This window comes from Topomyia yanbarensis, chromosome 2 (genome assembly GCF_030247195.1).
Source record: "Topomyia yanbarensis strain Yona2022 chromosome 2, ASM3024719v1, whole genome shotgun sequence".
Classification (NCBI taxonomy): Eukaryota; Metazoa; Arthropoda; class Insecta; order Diptera; family Culicidae; genus Topomyia; species Topomyia yanbarensis.
The window spans coordinates 85,645,260-85,660,067 of NC_080671.1; the positions used below are offsets into that span (position 1 = coordinate 85,645,260).

The window sequence follows — 14,808 nt, forward strand, 5'->3', positions numbered from 1 at the left end:
CGGATATAAAGACTAAATCTTTGATTTTTCCAGAAGCATGAAATTGGTACATAATATAGAATATTTTAATCAGAACAAATATACGACCAAAACAAAACAAAACAAATATTTTGGCAACAATGGTCGAGTGGGGTATGTCGTTTTCAACAGGGATTAGTAAAATATAAGAAGAAACCAGCTGGCGGATCCTATCCTAGGTTTTGCACTACGTCCAATGTTATAGGGATAGGCAATGTTCGATTGGATTCGTTTTTTGACAGCTAAATGGAGTCTCCGCAGTTCTCTTTCTAGAGTTTTTCTAGTGCAATATGATGGCCATCGAAGATAAATAAAATTTCTCGAACAAAGCACACATCTCTCTTGACTGTCATAATTGGACTTTATTTCCCCCGCTTATCCTCAGCTTCCAGTCACTTGCCGTGTAGATTTTCTTCATTCGTTCACTATTATGTTTAGTTTTATTAGTTTTTTGCCTTCTTTTACTTCTTCTTCTTTTTGCTTTTTATCAGGTAAAAAGAGCTCACATCTTACACCTTCGATAGAATAGGGATTTTCCTTTAATTAAACATCAATGTTTACCTCCTCTGCCGGTGTGCACTGATAGTAAAAGTCTCTCTGCGAAGCACTGTTTCCAAATACTTAGACCAGTGTTGTGCATGTTTGTTCGTGTGTACGTGTGAGTGTGTGCAGTTGGGAATTGTAATCTATTCTGATGATACAGATAAATAGAGTCACTTTGATTTGCTTGTTTTATTTTTTCAATAGAATATCATTTATATATTTCCATAGTTGCGTTATTGTATGTATATCATGCATTACACAAAATGTGATAAGGATGTGTGTTTGTGTTTGTGATCTTAGTACTCTTCTGCAACTGCTCCTGTAAATATTTTACATATTTTGTGTCTGTGTGATGGTTACATCTGTTGACATAAATAAATTTGATATCGTGATTTTCTCCCGGTGTTACTCGTCTCTGTTGTCAATAATCCGTCCCGATTTTCAACTACGTTCTGATCTGTTCGTGAATTTTGCGGCGATAATTTGAGAGTGCTTCACAAGAGTGTTGATAAAAAAGATTATACCTCGAGTAACTAATGATAAGGGCGTTTCAGCCAACTGTCAAAACATATTTTGAGGGGAAGTTCTGGATGCACAGATCATATCAAAAAACTTTTCTCATTTGTTAAAAGTAAACAGCTCTTGATTAACCTAAAATTAAGGTATAATCTGTCAAAATATATTTTAATGAGAAATTCTGGAAAGATCGTTATTGGCCAAGTACAACTCGTAGCAGTCAATGAAAGAAAAAAACATTTCTCTTTTGCTTACTATTGACAGCTTGGCTTGGCAAGTAACGTTTCGTCCGGAATTTCCCCTCAACATCGGCTTTAACAGATGTTTTTTTTCACCTTAATTATATGCTATGCTCGGTGAGCAATGGTTTGTTCGCAAGTTCTCCATCAAAAAGTCTCGACAAACATATGATTACGACTTTAAAGCCAACTGTCAACTGTTCTTTTGAAAGGAAATTTCGGACAAACCGTTACTCGCCAACCACAGATGTTGGTAGTAGACAAAAGAGAAAAGTTTTCTCTTTCATAAACCGCTGTGAACTGTGTTTGGCCAGTAACGGATTGTTCAGAATTTCCTTTTAAAGAGAATTTTGACAGTTCGCTTTTAAGCCCTAATCATATATTTGTCGAGGAGTGTACTTTGACAGTTTGCATTCCGTTCCTTTTCATAAATTGCACGGGGTGTGTGCAGTATTCGCTGCTCGGTAGATTTAAATCAACTTACTTATACAATACAACCTTGCACCTCAAGATTAACATGAAACAATATTTTTTTTAATGTTAAAAATTTGGAAATTGTTACACCAATTTTTTGTTAAATTTTTCAATTAGTTTCCCTGTTGCGTTGTATTTAACCCTTCTGCAGTGACTCAATAAAATGAAAATCTTTGACTAACGAAGTAAATTATACTTTCAAAACTTAACATAGCTTGATTTAAAAACGTAAAGGACGTAGTCCTACGTCAAAAGAAGAATTCCTCCGTTTTGTTTTCTTTACCAATTCGTGATCATATTTTGTTTGTAATCAAAATAGCATTTACATTTCATAACCTTTTTATACAAGCGCGTTTCTTCAGGTGTTCGATTGAGACAACGAAGTTTAGCTGATATACATTTTATTTCACCTGTTTTGTTTTGTGATAATGCTATTTGCTGTACTGTGGACATTTATACACAAGAATATATGAATATTTTTCCCATCTTTGTTACCACTTATATATAACTTCTATATTTCTCTCTTTTCTTCTAAATGATAGATAATTTGTGACAGTTTTTATCCAATTCAACACCTTCAATGTTCCTTCTCACAACAACGCGTACCGGCGCGGAGAGGATCTCGGCCATATAGACAAACCAACACACTGAACTGTTGCTTTTTCTTCGACAGCTAAGATCCTACACTGAACGGTACGATTACTAAACAACAAAGATTTACCATCAACTGATTGCGATAATATTTTTGCCGTTGGCTAAAGTTAAACAATGATTAATGTATAATAATAAGCCCCATTTGTGTTTTTTTTTTGCTTTAGTTGTTTGCTATATGGATAACTTTTGTATATGTATAGTCGTTTGTTTATGTATAAGACTTTGTATTGTATAATATGTCTACTTTCTAGGAATAATGACTTAAAATGTGTTTGCATCTTTTGAATAGTTTTTGAAACTTGTTACATCGAATATATTTTATAAGGTTCTTCCTTTACCCATTATTGGTTAATTGTAAGATTTGCTTTTGAAATTAAAACGAAGGACAGACGTTTCATTTAAATGAATGAAAACGGTTTTCCAAAAAGGTTTGAGTTCTTTATCCAGTGGGACAAAATTCTAGTAGCAAAAAAAGGAGAAAACGTGTACAAAAAAGACATATGTCAGTCTCTATTTAACTCGTTTGACAGTTCAAATGTAAACCAATAGTTTTTTTTTGTTCAATCGGATGTTCTGTTTCCAATATATTTCCTTAACTTTCCACATTCCTTTGCCGACCAGAGAGAGGTAATTTTCACGCCTACTTTGACTGTTTGAAAGGTTATGGTTTCGGTATGGCCCCCGAAAAGAAATAAAGCAACTAAATGTCAATCTTACTCTAAGAATCTGCGGAAATTTACCTAGTCTAAGGTCGAGCTTGCGTAATTCTTCTGCCAGGGAAATTAGCAAAAAGTTCGGATGATTTCACCTGTCAACGAGCCTAAACTGGCTGGATAGTTTAGGACACTTTGACAGGACAGGGTGAGCCAATATTTATATTTCTTATGCTGTGCTAGTTTTACGTTTCATCATTATAACATTTTGTTGGTTGGAGACGTGCGAAATGTACCTTTGCTGTATATGTATATAATGTATATATATATATGTACTTATCTTACAGCTCCCATATTCATATATATAATTTGAAGAAATGCGTGAAGAGCCTGTTCTTCAATCTGTTGTGTTTGTTGTTTAAAAGCTACCTTACGTTATTTAACTGTTTTCATCGAACAATCGCATGTTTCATTTGTCGTTATCCAAAATAAGATTTAGCGTGTAGTCTTCTTTTTTCCGTGCGTCTTCAAATCCAATAAGGAATCAAAAAATATATATTTTATCAACTGTTCCTTCCGGTTGACTACCGGTCCCCTCACTCCTCCTAACAAGCCCCCTTTCTTCTGTTCGTATTCTCTAGAATCCTATCTAATAGCTGCATCAATAGTTGTTTCCCTAGTTTGTCGCCAGATGGCGGTATGTGTGAATGAACAGTGCCTACTCTGTGTAAGTGTTTTTGTGTGTGATGATGTGTCGGTTGCGTCTGATTTGTCAGGTGTGTTTGTTAGCTCATACATAATCTTACCTTTTTTATCCATTGGCCCTTCAAATATATACTTTTTAATTCAATTATTTTCATTTCTAACGGCTTTAAAATTTATTTTTGTTTTTAAAAAAAAGTTTTCATTAGAGGTACATATGTGAACTTGGTTTGGTTAGATGTTATTTGCTGTTACTGATTTTATATTCCTTCAGTTTATAGAAATAATTAAATGATGATATTTATCTTATCTGATAATAAGTTTAACCTTGCTCGCCTGCACGTGTCCGGTGTGTGGGTGTATGTGTGCCTCTAGGTGGTAACTTGCTTTCAGATCTTGTCTCCGGATGCGTCGCACCGTCCATATCCGCTGGCTGGCGGCGGGTGTTCAGCGCGGCAGACAGCTTCGTTGCCGGGTATATTTGGTTAGTTGTTAGAAAATGTTTCCCAATAGATGCTTGAAAATACTTCGCAGTTCAGGAGGGCAAATTTTTTTCCATCTTGAAAAGGGATAAAATTTGCCCTCGTGGCTTGATTTTATGATGTTGTCAATTTGTTCTATTACTAGTCAGAAAAATTGACGGATAATAATTACATTTTCTTCTTTCAATTATTTTTTTAAGGATTGATTAAATAACAGTTATACTTAATAATTTGGTTTGGGTTTTACTTGTGTCATTCAAAATTCCCTAAGACGTTTGCATTGGTTTTCCGGTATCGTGTGTTTCAGGTTCCATAAACTTAAATTGAACTGCAACTGATGTTAAACCTAGTTGTGCTACTACTTTGAATTTGTAATAAAACTTCGAACCCTAAACTACAGATTTATTTATTTTTCTAAATGAAATGCGCAAACAAAACAAATATAAATCTCCATGCCCAGAATATTAGTTTTTACTTTGAGCAACGAGTTTTTGGGGGGCAAAAATCGAATCTCAAAAATCATCTAAAAAATTTAAAAAAGAAACAAATCTTGAAAATACAATTAAACGTTTGACTACAACATTTCCTTCATTCATTTATCCGTCGCTTTGTCCTTTTCCTTTGTCTCCGGATCGGATGGTTCTTTACTCTGCTGGTGCTGTTCCTTTTCCGGATCACTTGGTCGTTTCTCTCCGCTTGCACCGGAGTTCTGTGGTAAAGCTTTCAGAATGGCATGCACTTCTTCGGCCACGGCCATCAGCACAAACTCGAACTGTTGCCGGGTGGCAACGAGTCCAGCTCGCTGATCACGCAGGTGCTCCAGTGTGGCCGCTATGTCGATTTCACGGGCTCCCTTGTTCATGCGACCCAGTACCAGGTCCAGCAGGATGTACGCACCGGTACGGCCGGATCCGTTGCTGAAAAAATAAACGTACGCTGTCAGTATGCAGTGTTTACGATTTTTTAGGAACACTGCCGAATCGCTTGAATGTAGGCAAATGGCGTCCCTATCTCTACATACAGAGTTTGACAATAGGCAACATCGTTTTTCCACCGATCAATGGGGGTCAGTTATGGCGATTTCGCTTGAACCTGAAACTGAGTCAGGTTCTAACCCCAACCGCTGTCAGTTCATACATTTTGACAGCAGTTGGGGTTAGGAACTGACTCAGTTTCGCCTCAAACGAAAACCACATTAGACAACGTCAAAATCGCTTGAAATGTCATCAACAAACAGAAGTACCAGTAAACAATAGAAAACAATGCACACTTTCTCTAATTTGTTGCAAACTAAAGTGCTCCTCGTTTGAATTCAGACAAATTTCGGTTATTTTGTTACAAAACAAAGTTTTTATGTTGACTACGCCAATATGACGTCATGCCATCCTCTTGCTTGAATGTGTCTGTGTTTGTCTAATATTGTTCAAAGTTTTCCAGTGAAATATAGTGAATTTAACTGGAAATTGAAACTATTTGCTCAGTAGGCTGCTTCTTCTGTTAATTTCCGTGTTAGAAGAATATAAATTTGCATAGTGATTTTACGTCATATTCCAATAACTTCCCGATACACGTTCGTGAATCGAGCATCAACAACTACGCCGTTCGCACCGCTTAGCGTCTGCAGCGCCATCTGAACTTTACTAGTTGCTGCAACGATTTTATTGACTGATAATAGAAAATTCGGCGCAGAAATGTCAAGAAGCAATTGATTCAGAGCCAAGCGCTGGTGAGATCGTTTTTATATTATTTTTAAAGCTTATATATTTAACACAAATATTTTGCTAATAGAAAATACGTGCTGGAATCAAAAATACTATTCTTCATACTGGAAGTGCGAATATAATGCACATATCTCCATTGATACGTAGATATATTCGCGCCGGGCTTATTGTATATGAAGGTAATCTCAGGCATTCTTGGATGTACAATAGAACCTTTCATTTTCAGGATTAAAATTGTGTACATGTATGGATAATACTAAAGATATCAGTAAATAGGTGCAGACAAGTTTCTTCTATAAAATCACTGCCGGTCTCTGGGAGATTAATTGCACACACACACACACACAAGTTCGTGGACACGAGAAACAATGTTCATAAAGACATTAAGGAGATGGTAATCAAAATCCGGAAGGCGCTACTGTCTACCGTGAAAGAGTACGATACAGCAACGCAGAGGACGGATCCAGCTGAGCGAGCATCGGCGTCGGCTAAGGCCACTATCCTCCTAGCTCCTCCAAAACAGGGTAAGGAGAGGCAGATTGGAGTTGAGAACACGTCAGTTCCCATAACTCCAAAGAGGACAAGATCCTCGCCAGGAGACGGGTCAAAGAGGCAGACGCTCGAGGACGCTGTTGCTGCCGAAGGAAAGGACGCCACCTTACAGGGTGAAAGCTGGAGTACCGTTGTATGTCGGAAGGAGAAACGCGGGAAACAGCAAAAAAAGAAGGAGGAGCGAAAAGGGGAGCAGAAGAGGAAATCAGAACCCTCAGCTCGTCAGAAGGCGCCTAAGCGAGAAGCCGTGCTCGTCAAGGCAAATGACGAGACTACGTACGCAGCACTGCTCAAAAAAGTCAGAGAAGACCCGGAGCTGAAAGATTTGGGGGGAAACGTGTTAAGCGTCAGGCGTACCCAAAAAATGAGATGCTCCTCGAGCTGAAGAAGAATACTACGACTAGTAGCTCTGCCTTGCAGGAGACTATAACTAAATCAATGGGTGGAAAGGCAGAAGTTAAAGCCTTAAGCCCGGAGATGATAATTGTGTGCAAGGACTTTGACGAAATAACGACGGAAGACGAGTTGAGAGATGCTATGAAGCAGCAGTGCAAATTGGGCGAGGTGCACATGACGATCCGGTTAAGGAAGGGATACGGAGGAACGCAGACAGCGATGATTCGTTTACCGGTAACCGCTGCAGACAAGGCACTGGAGGTAGGTAAAGTTACAGTTGGATGGTAGAGATGCCTACTGAGAGCCGCCCCACGAGTAAATAAATAAGCGGAGAAATGCTTCAAATGTTTAGGCTTTGGACATTTAGCAGGGGCTTGCAAAGGCCCGGACAGATCCGGGATGTGCTGGAAATGCGGAGAGACGGGCCATCTTGCGAGAGACTGCACGCAGAGGCCGAAGTGCTTGCTTTGCATCCCAGCGGAAGGAAACGACCATCAGACGAGTGGCTTTAAATGCCCAGCCTACAAGAAGGCGACTGCAGGCCAACGGTGATGGAGATGACCCAGATAAACCTGAATCACTGTGATACCGCACAACAACTGTTGTGGCAATCTACGACAGAAACTATGTGCGATGTCGCTTTGATCGCAGAGCCTTATCAAGCCCCTCTAAAACGGTGACTGGGTGGCGGATAGATCAGGAACCGCTGTGATACAAGTAATGGGAAGATTCCCCATCCTAGAAGTTGTAGAACGTTCATACGAGGGTTTCGTGATAGCCAAAATCAACGGCATCTTCGTATGTAGCTGCTACGCTCCTCCAAGGTGGACAGTAGAGCAGTTCAGCCTAATGCTGGAACAGTTAACCGAGCAGTTGATCGATCGGAAGCCGGTAGTCATTGGTGGTGACTTCAACGCCTGGGCTGTGGAATGGGGCAGTAGAGTAACCAACACAATAGGGTGTATCCTGCAGGAAGCTCTAGCGAAGTTAGACGTATGATTGTGCAATGAAGGCTCTGTTAGCACATTTCGGAGAGACGGGAGGGAGTCTATCATCGACGTCACATTCTGTAGTCCCTCATTGACGGCGAACATGGATTGGAGAGTATGCGAAACGTATACGCATAGTGACCACCAGGAGATTCGCTACCGTATCGGTCAACGGAACCCCGCGGCAGTACAGAGATGGGTGACCGGCGAACGAAAGTGGAAGACGAAAGCCTTCAACAAAGACCTCTTTGTTGAGGCACTTCGGCCAAAAGGCGGAACCGAGAACGTGGATGCGGCTGTCCTAACAAGAAGGATTGTGGCGGCTTGTGACGCCACAATGCCGCGAAAACTGGAACCACGCAACAAACGGTGTCCAGCTTACTGGTGGAACGAGACGCTTAGTACGTTACGCGCTGCTTGTCTCAGAGACAGAAGCCGGGCCCAAAGAGCAAGGTCGGAACCAGATAGAGAAGAGCGTAAGGCAGCGTTTCGGGAAGCTAGGGTCGCTTTAAAACGGGAGATCAGACTTAGCAAGTCAGAGTTGCACATGGAGCTATGCCGAGAAGTAGACGCCAATCCCTGGGGTGACGCATACCGAATCGTGATGGCGAAAATGAAGGGTCCGACGACGCCAGCCGAAATGTGTCCGAGCAAGCTGAAGATAATCGTCGAGGGTCTTTTCCCGAAGCACGATCCAACTATATGGCCACCGACATCGTACGGCGAAGAAGAAGGAACAAACACGGATCGGCAAGTGACTAACGACGAGCTAGCAGAAGCATCGAAGCGCCTAAAATCAAAGAAAGCCCCTGGTCCGGATGGAATACCAAACGTGGTACTGAAAGCTGCGATCCTGGCATATCCGGGCATGTTCAGAATAGTGATGCAGAAGTGCCTAAATGAAGGCAACTTCCCCGAAGTGTAGAAGGTCCAGAAGCTGGTGTTGCTGCCGAAGCCAGGGAAGCCACCTGGCGACCCGACCTCGTACAGGCCCATATGCCTGCTGGATACACTCGGAAAACTCCTGGAAAGGATCATTCTTAACAGGTTGACGAAATTCACGGAAGGTGAGCGCGGACTGTCCAAGATGCAGTTCGGTTTCCGCAAAGGAGCATCGACAGTGGATGCAATTCGGATAGTGCTCGAGAGTGCTGAGAAGTCATCTAAACAGAAGCGAAGAGGAGATCGATACTGCGCTGTGGTCACGATAGATGTGAAGAACGCGTTCAACAGTGCCAGCTGGGAAGCCATCGTGGCAGCGCTGCATAGAATGAGGGTTCCCGACTATCTATGCCAGATCCTGAAGAGCTACTTTCAGAGCAGAGTGCAGCTGTACGAGACGAGCGAAGGGCAGAAGTCATTGCGTGTCACAGCGGGCGTTCTTCAGGGCTCCATTCTCGGTCCAACCCTTTGGAACGGGATGTACGATGGGGTCTTAACGCTGCAGCTGCCTAGGAAAGTGAAAATCGTAGGTTTCGCGGACGACGTGTCACTAACGGTGATGGGTGAGACACTCGAAGAAGTGGAGGTGTCGGTGATGGAGACAATAGACGCGATCGAGAGCTAGATGAACGGGGTAAAGCTGCAAATAGCTCACCACAAGACGGAGGTGTTGTTGGTCAGTAACTGCAGATCGGTTCAACGGATGCAGATCGACGTCGGAGGGCACGTGATTGCATCGAAACGTGCATTGAAGCAATTGGGAGTTATAATCGACGACCGGTTGAGCTTCAACAACCACGTTGATTACGCCTGTGAAAAGTCGGCGAAGGCAACGAACGCAATAGCGAGAATCAAGCCAAACGTCGGCGGCCCGAGAAGCAGCACGAGACGTCTGCTATCTACTGTTTCGTCATCGATACTCCGATATAGGGTTCCTGCCTGGAGTGCTGCGCTGAAAACCAAGCGGAACCGTGAAAAGCTAAACAGGACATTCCGATTGATGGCTGTACGAGTCGCGAGTGCCTACAGAACAATATCGTCGGAGACAGTATGCGTTATTGCCGGGATGATCCCCATCTGCATTACCCTGACGGAGGACGTGGAATGCTATCAGCGGAGAATTGCACGTAACGCTAGGAGACTGGTTCGAGCGGACTCGTTGGCTAAATGGTAACAGGAGTGGGACAACGCGGAGAAAGGAAGGTGAACCCTCCGACTCATCCCAAATGTATCGGCCTGGGTACATAGGAAGGATGGAGAGGTGAACATCCATTTGACGCAGTTTTTGTCCGGGCACGGATGCTTCCGGAAGTACTAGCATCGGTTTGGACATGCCTCGTCACCTTTTCGCTCGGAGTGTGCGACTGTGCAGAAGACACCGGAACACGTGGTCTTCGAATTCCCTAGATTCGAGGAAGTCCGAAGGGGTAAACCTGGTATGACAGTGGACAATATCGTCAAAGAGATGTGCCGTGACGAACATACCTGGGACGCTGTCAACAGAGTGGTCTCGAGCATACTCTCCGGGCTGCAGAGGAAGTAGCGAAGAGACCAACAAGAAGCCACAAATCGGGTTTCGAGAGAAATTCCGCCGCTGGGGAACTCTCCAACTGTGTAGACTAGGTCCACCGCCGGGGACCAGTTGAGTAGTACGTGACGTATCACCGAGTTGTGTCGTCGGGGCGCCTGGGAACCGGACGTCAAGCTTCACCGGAATCGCTGAACCGACCTCGACATCCTACTGGGTAGCTCGTGAGTAGGCTAGATCCACCGCCGGGAACTAGATCGAGTAGATCGGGACGACGCGGAGAACTAAATGGTTCACAAAAACGAACATCGGAATCAGGAGAAATCTACCGCTCGGTTGCAGGAGAATAGGCTAGATCCATTGTTGGGGACTAGACTGAGTAGTTCGCGAACAAGTGAGGGCGGGAGCCGAATGGCTCATCGGGAAAGTAGAGCGAAACGGAACGAGAGGAAGCCAAAGGGGCTCAAGAAATTGTGGTGCTAAAACAAAAGAAGAATCGGGTATCGGGAGAGCCTCCTTCGCCGGAGAACTCTCCGTCGGCGTAAGTTAGATCCACCGCCGGGGACTAGACTGAGTAGACCGTGACAAAATACCACCAGTCTCAGGTCGTCGGGGCATCGGCGAACCGGACGCCCTGTTCCACCGGAATCGCCAAACTGACCTCGACATCTGGTTGGTTGGCTCGGTTTCGGGAGAACTTCTCTCGCCGGGGAATTCTCCGTTGGAGTAGGCTAGGTCCATCGTCGGGGACTAGACCGAGTAGTTTGCGAACAAGTCGGGAGCTCAACGAGTAAGTGGTGCTGAATGGCGCGAGAAGGGAGTTGCGGTGATTAATGGAACAAGGGAGCCGAAGGAAATATGTTCAATAATTTTTTTTTCTTTTAGAATGTTCTAAAAAATTCTAATATGGAAAGTACTGGCTAACGCTAGATTATAATGGGTAGACACTGTGTACTGATAGTGTGTGTTGTTTTTTCTCTCGAAACCGAACCAAACAACCAGGTGTCGAGGTCAGTCCGGTGATTCCGGTGGAGTAGGGCGTCCAGTTCGCTGGTACCCCAACGACCCGCGACTGGTAGTGTCCCGTCGCGGTCTACCTAGCCTAATCCCCGGCGGTGAACCTGGCTTCCCCCGACGGAGAGTTCCCCGGCGGAGGAAGTTCTACTACTAGGACAACTCGATCTAGTCTCCGGCGGTGAGTCTAGCCTTGCTTCTCGGGATATCACTCGGGACGAGTCAGTTACTTTTGACGTTCACATATGTCGTGTGAACTGTTTGGAATTTGTTTGTGTCTAACTAGTGCCAATTTGGGTACTAGTTTAGATTCATCGTCTAACTAGATACCTAGATGGTGCTAGTTACTGACGAGATGAATTCGAAACGCAAAAAAAAACAATACTTAATTAAGGGATATCAATCCACACAACTTCCCGCAATTCCGCTCTTTAGAAAGATATTGGGCTTTTAAGGAGCAGAAGTTAAGGAAAAGTGACCAGTCTAGTGTGCGTAAACGATGGTGAAAGTTCCAAAGAAAATCCACGAATTCATCCGAAAGTCGTCAGAGTACTTTTGCATTATTTTCTATAAAAGAACAATAAAATAACTTCACATTGACCAAATAATATTTCTCTTATTTCCGAGAAATACCTGGTCCGGATTCTAAGTGGATCAGGCTTTATTGATCTCTTTCTCATACCACACCAGTGCAGTATCAATGTAAACCGCATATAAACTAGCATACCTAGTATTACCTACCTGCTATGCACAACAATCGGACACGAACGTCCACGGTACGATTTGTTAACCTTCCGCCGGAAATCCAGCAAAGCCTTGGCCGAGGTAGGCACGCCGCTCTGTGGCCATGAAAGGAAGTGGAACTGGGTAACGGTGCGTGTCTCTCCGGTTCGCAGGTTTTTCAGATAGAACGATCGCACCAGATAATCATCGCACCAGATGTGCTCGCTGACCAGATGCACCTCATAGATGTGATATACTTCAGCGCCTTCCTCGGGCCAGTACCGGGCGCAAGCAGATTCAGCGTTTTCTTGTAACCGACAAAGTGCCACTAGTACAACCGCACCTTGTTCCCATACCATCTGCCAGAAGTGGGCTAGCGTCGACTGCATTGGACCTTGCGCGGCCACATAGGCCGGGGCACGCGGATCATGATCCGTCTGAAAAGGAAAGAACTAGGTCACACAAAAGGTACCCAAAATTACAACATACAGAATGTATTCAAAGTATAAAGCCACTTACGATTGTAGAAGCGTTAATGTAATCCATTCCTTCCGCATTGGCCAAATGGTTCAGGACTACCCGAGAGTGATCGTATGGTAGCGGAGCACCGGGACGGTTCAGTGGAGCACATTGTGCCTGCGATGCAGCATCCCTCGCACTCGGTTCCGCTTCATAGCGACACAATGCCTCCCATTCTCGCTGTAATCTACCCTTATTACGTAGATGATCCTCCATATAAGATAAAACCATGTGACCGGTAGAGATGTCCATATTTGTTAACGCGGGTTCTTCACTCCTGTTAAAAATGATTATTGTACTGATGCAGAGTTCCTTCAGTATGCGTTCAAAACTTACCAAGACGATGTACTGGACCTAGACGACGGTGGCCGCTCAGCTTCTTTCGCCAACGAAGTTATCCGTCCGCCAGGCGACTCAGTTGTACCCGTCTTTCCAGCCATCCTCGCTCGGCATAGATCCTGATAGTCCTTACTGCAACTATCTGCACCAGCAAGGCCAGCTTGTAGACCACCTAACTTGTCCTTCTTTTTATCATGTTTCTTGATAAGAAATAAAGTGATCACGATCACGATGATCGCCGCTGCCCCAGCTCCTGAAACAAATTCGATCGCAACACTTTACCAATCGCCTCCCCCTGACCGCACTCGACCACGGACCACCCACCTGCAAACATAAACGCCATCACATGGGTTACATCGGGTCCTTCCTCGACGCGCTTCAATCGTTCGGTCGTCACGGCATCAATCTCCTTGGTTTTGTCGCCTACGCCTGCTTGGATTACCAGAACGCCAAGGCGCCGAGAGAGGTTATTCTTGAAACGGCTATCGTTGATCTGCTTCGCGACATCGGCAGCCGTCTTCTTGTCCGGGTTTGGTTCAACCCGAAATGATACTTCATGGCGATCAACTCTGAAATATTGGATGAAGAAGAAATAATAATCAATAGCGAACCATGAACTGAGAAAAAATTGGAGGTTTTAGTGTTTTGCGAGAAGAGTTGCAAGAAACCTAGTTTAGAGTTTAAAGATATTCAATCATACAAGGAGGTATAGATCTGAAACGTTGTTGGCCTAACACTAATCATTGATGTTTTTAGTGTGAGCTTCTCAAAATGGAGTTTTTATAACAAGAGACTACTTTCTATGCAAAACGACGCGCTATTACGCTTAACTAGATCTGGTGACGCTTTTATTAAATATTGAGAGAGACAAAAAGAGACAAAGTTCACCGATTTCTCATGCGATTATACTGCGACCGGCGAATCGTCAAGGAATATAAGCAGGCTACATACAGAAAAAGAAATGGATTGCTCTATCAGTTCGTTTACGGTAACCATGGTGAAATCAGTGAAGCAGAAACCTTCGATGGTTTGTAATTACCGCCCGCTCCACCCAGAGTGAAGAAGTCCGTCATCGTGGCGCACTTTGTATCGGCCGGATACAGCCAAATGCCCGTCAACAATGACTGGAAAGTGGAACAAGCGCTGAAGTGGAAGATGGAACGCAAGGTCAAAAAGAATTTGGGTAACATGGACATCGTAATGAAGAAGCGGAAGTCTAGGCCGGTCGTGTTGGAAGTGCAAGCGACCAGCCAAAAGCAGTGGCTGAAGGTGCTCGTCAAGTATGTCGAAACGCAACGTGGCTGTGATCATGGACGACGAGACGTATCTGAAACTCGACGGCAAAGACTTGTCTCCCACAAGCATCTCCCATCCAAAGTTACCGAAGAAGGCCCTCTTGTGGATGGCAATCAGTGAGAAGGGGATATCAAAGCCGGTGTTCTTTTCTTCGAATCTTGAGGTAAACATAAAGCTGTACTTAGCGGAAGTTTCGGCCCTTATTAAAAAACATCACCTGAAGAACGATGTCGTTTTCTGATCGGATCTGGCCTCGGCATATTAAAATGTCGAGCATATACCGGGAGAAGACATCAAAGGTTGAATTTCCACTCTCAGTTGGCACTTCTATACACTCTGAGAATCGAGCGGTGCGTTATTAAACCAAAGGAAGTTACTGTAGAACTTCCTTTCTTCTTAGATACATCCGCGCCAGCACTTGGAGCATGTGTAGATACGAGAAGTGAAGATTCAACAGGAGGAGTGAGAGTCGATGACAGTAACACCATTGAAACCCACGATTGGAATT

At 43.8% G+C, this 14,808-nt stretch overlaps 1 protein-coding gene across 5 annotated transcripts in view; it reads right to left on the bottom strand.

Annotated features, from left to right (window-relative positions):
* Positions 1–356: 356 nt before the first annotated feature.
* LOC131678721 (receptor-type tyrosine-protein phosphatase N2) overlaps positions 357–14,808 on the bottom strand; it is a 122,967-nt gene continuing 108,515 nt past the window's right edge. For 4 of the 5 annotated variants that reach the window (XM_058958996.1, XM_058958997.1, XM_058958994.1 and 1 more), the window contains 5 exons: positions 13,329–13,573; positions 13,002–13,257; positions 12,666–12,942; positions 12,165–12,583; positions 357–5,198 (listed from right to left, as the gene is read on the bottom strand). In XM_058958996.1, coding sequence (XP_058814979.1) covers positions 4,874–5,198; positions 12,165–12,583; positions 12,666–12,942; positions 13,002–13,257; positions 13,329–13,573 — 1,522 coding nt within the window. In that variant the 3' untranslated portion in view covers positions 357–4,873. The remainder of the gene's footprint in view (positions 5,199–12,164; positions 12,584–12,665; positions 12,943–13,001; positions 13,258–13,328; positions 13,574–14,808) is intronic. The other variant, XM_058958998.1, reaches the window with a different exon arrangement.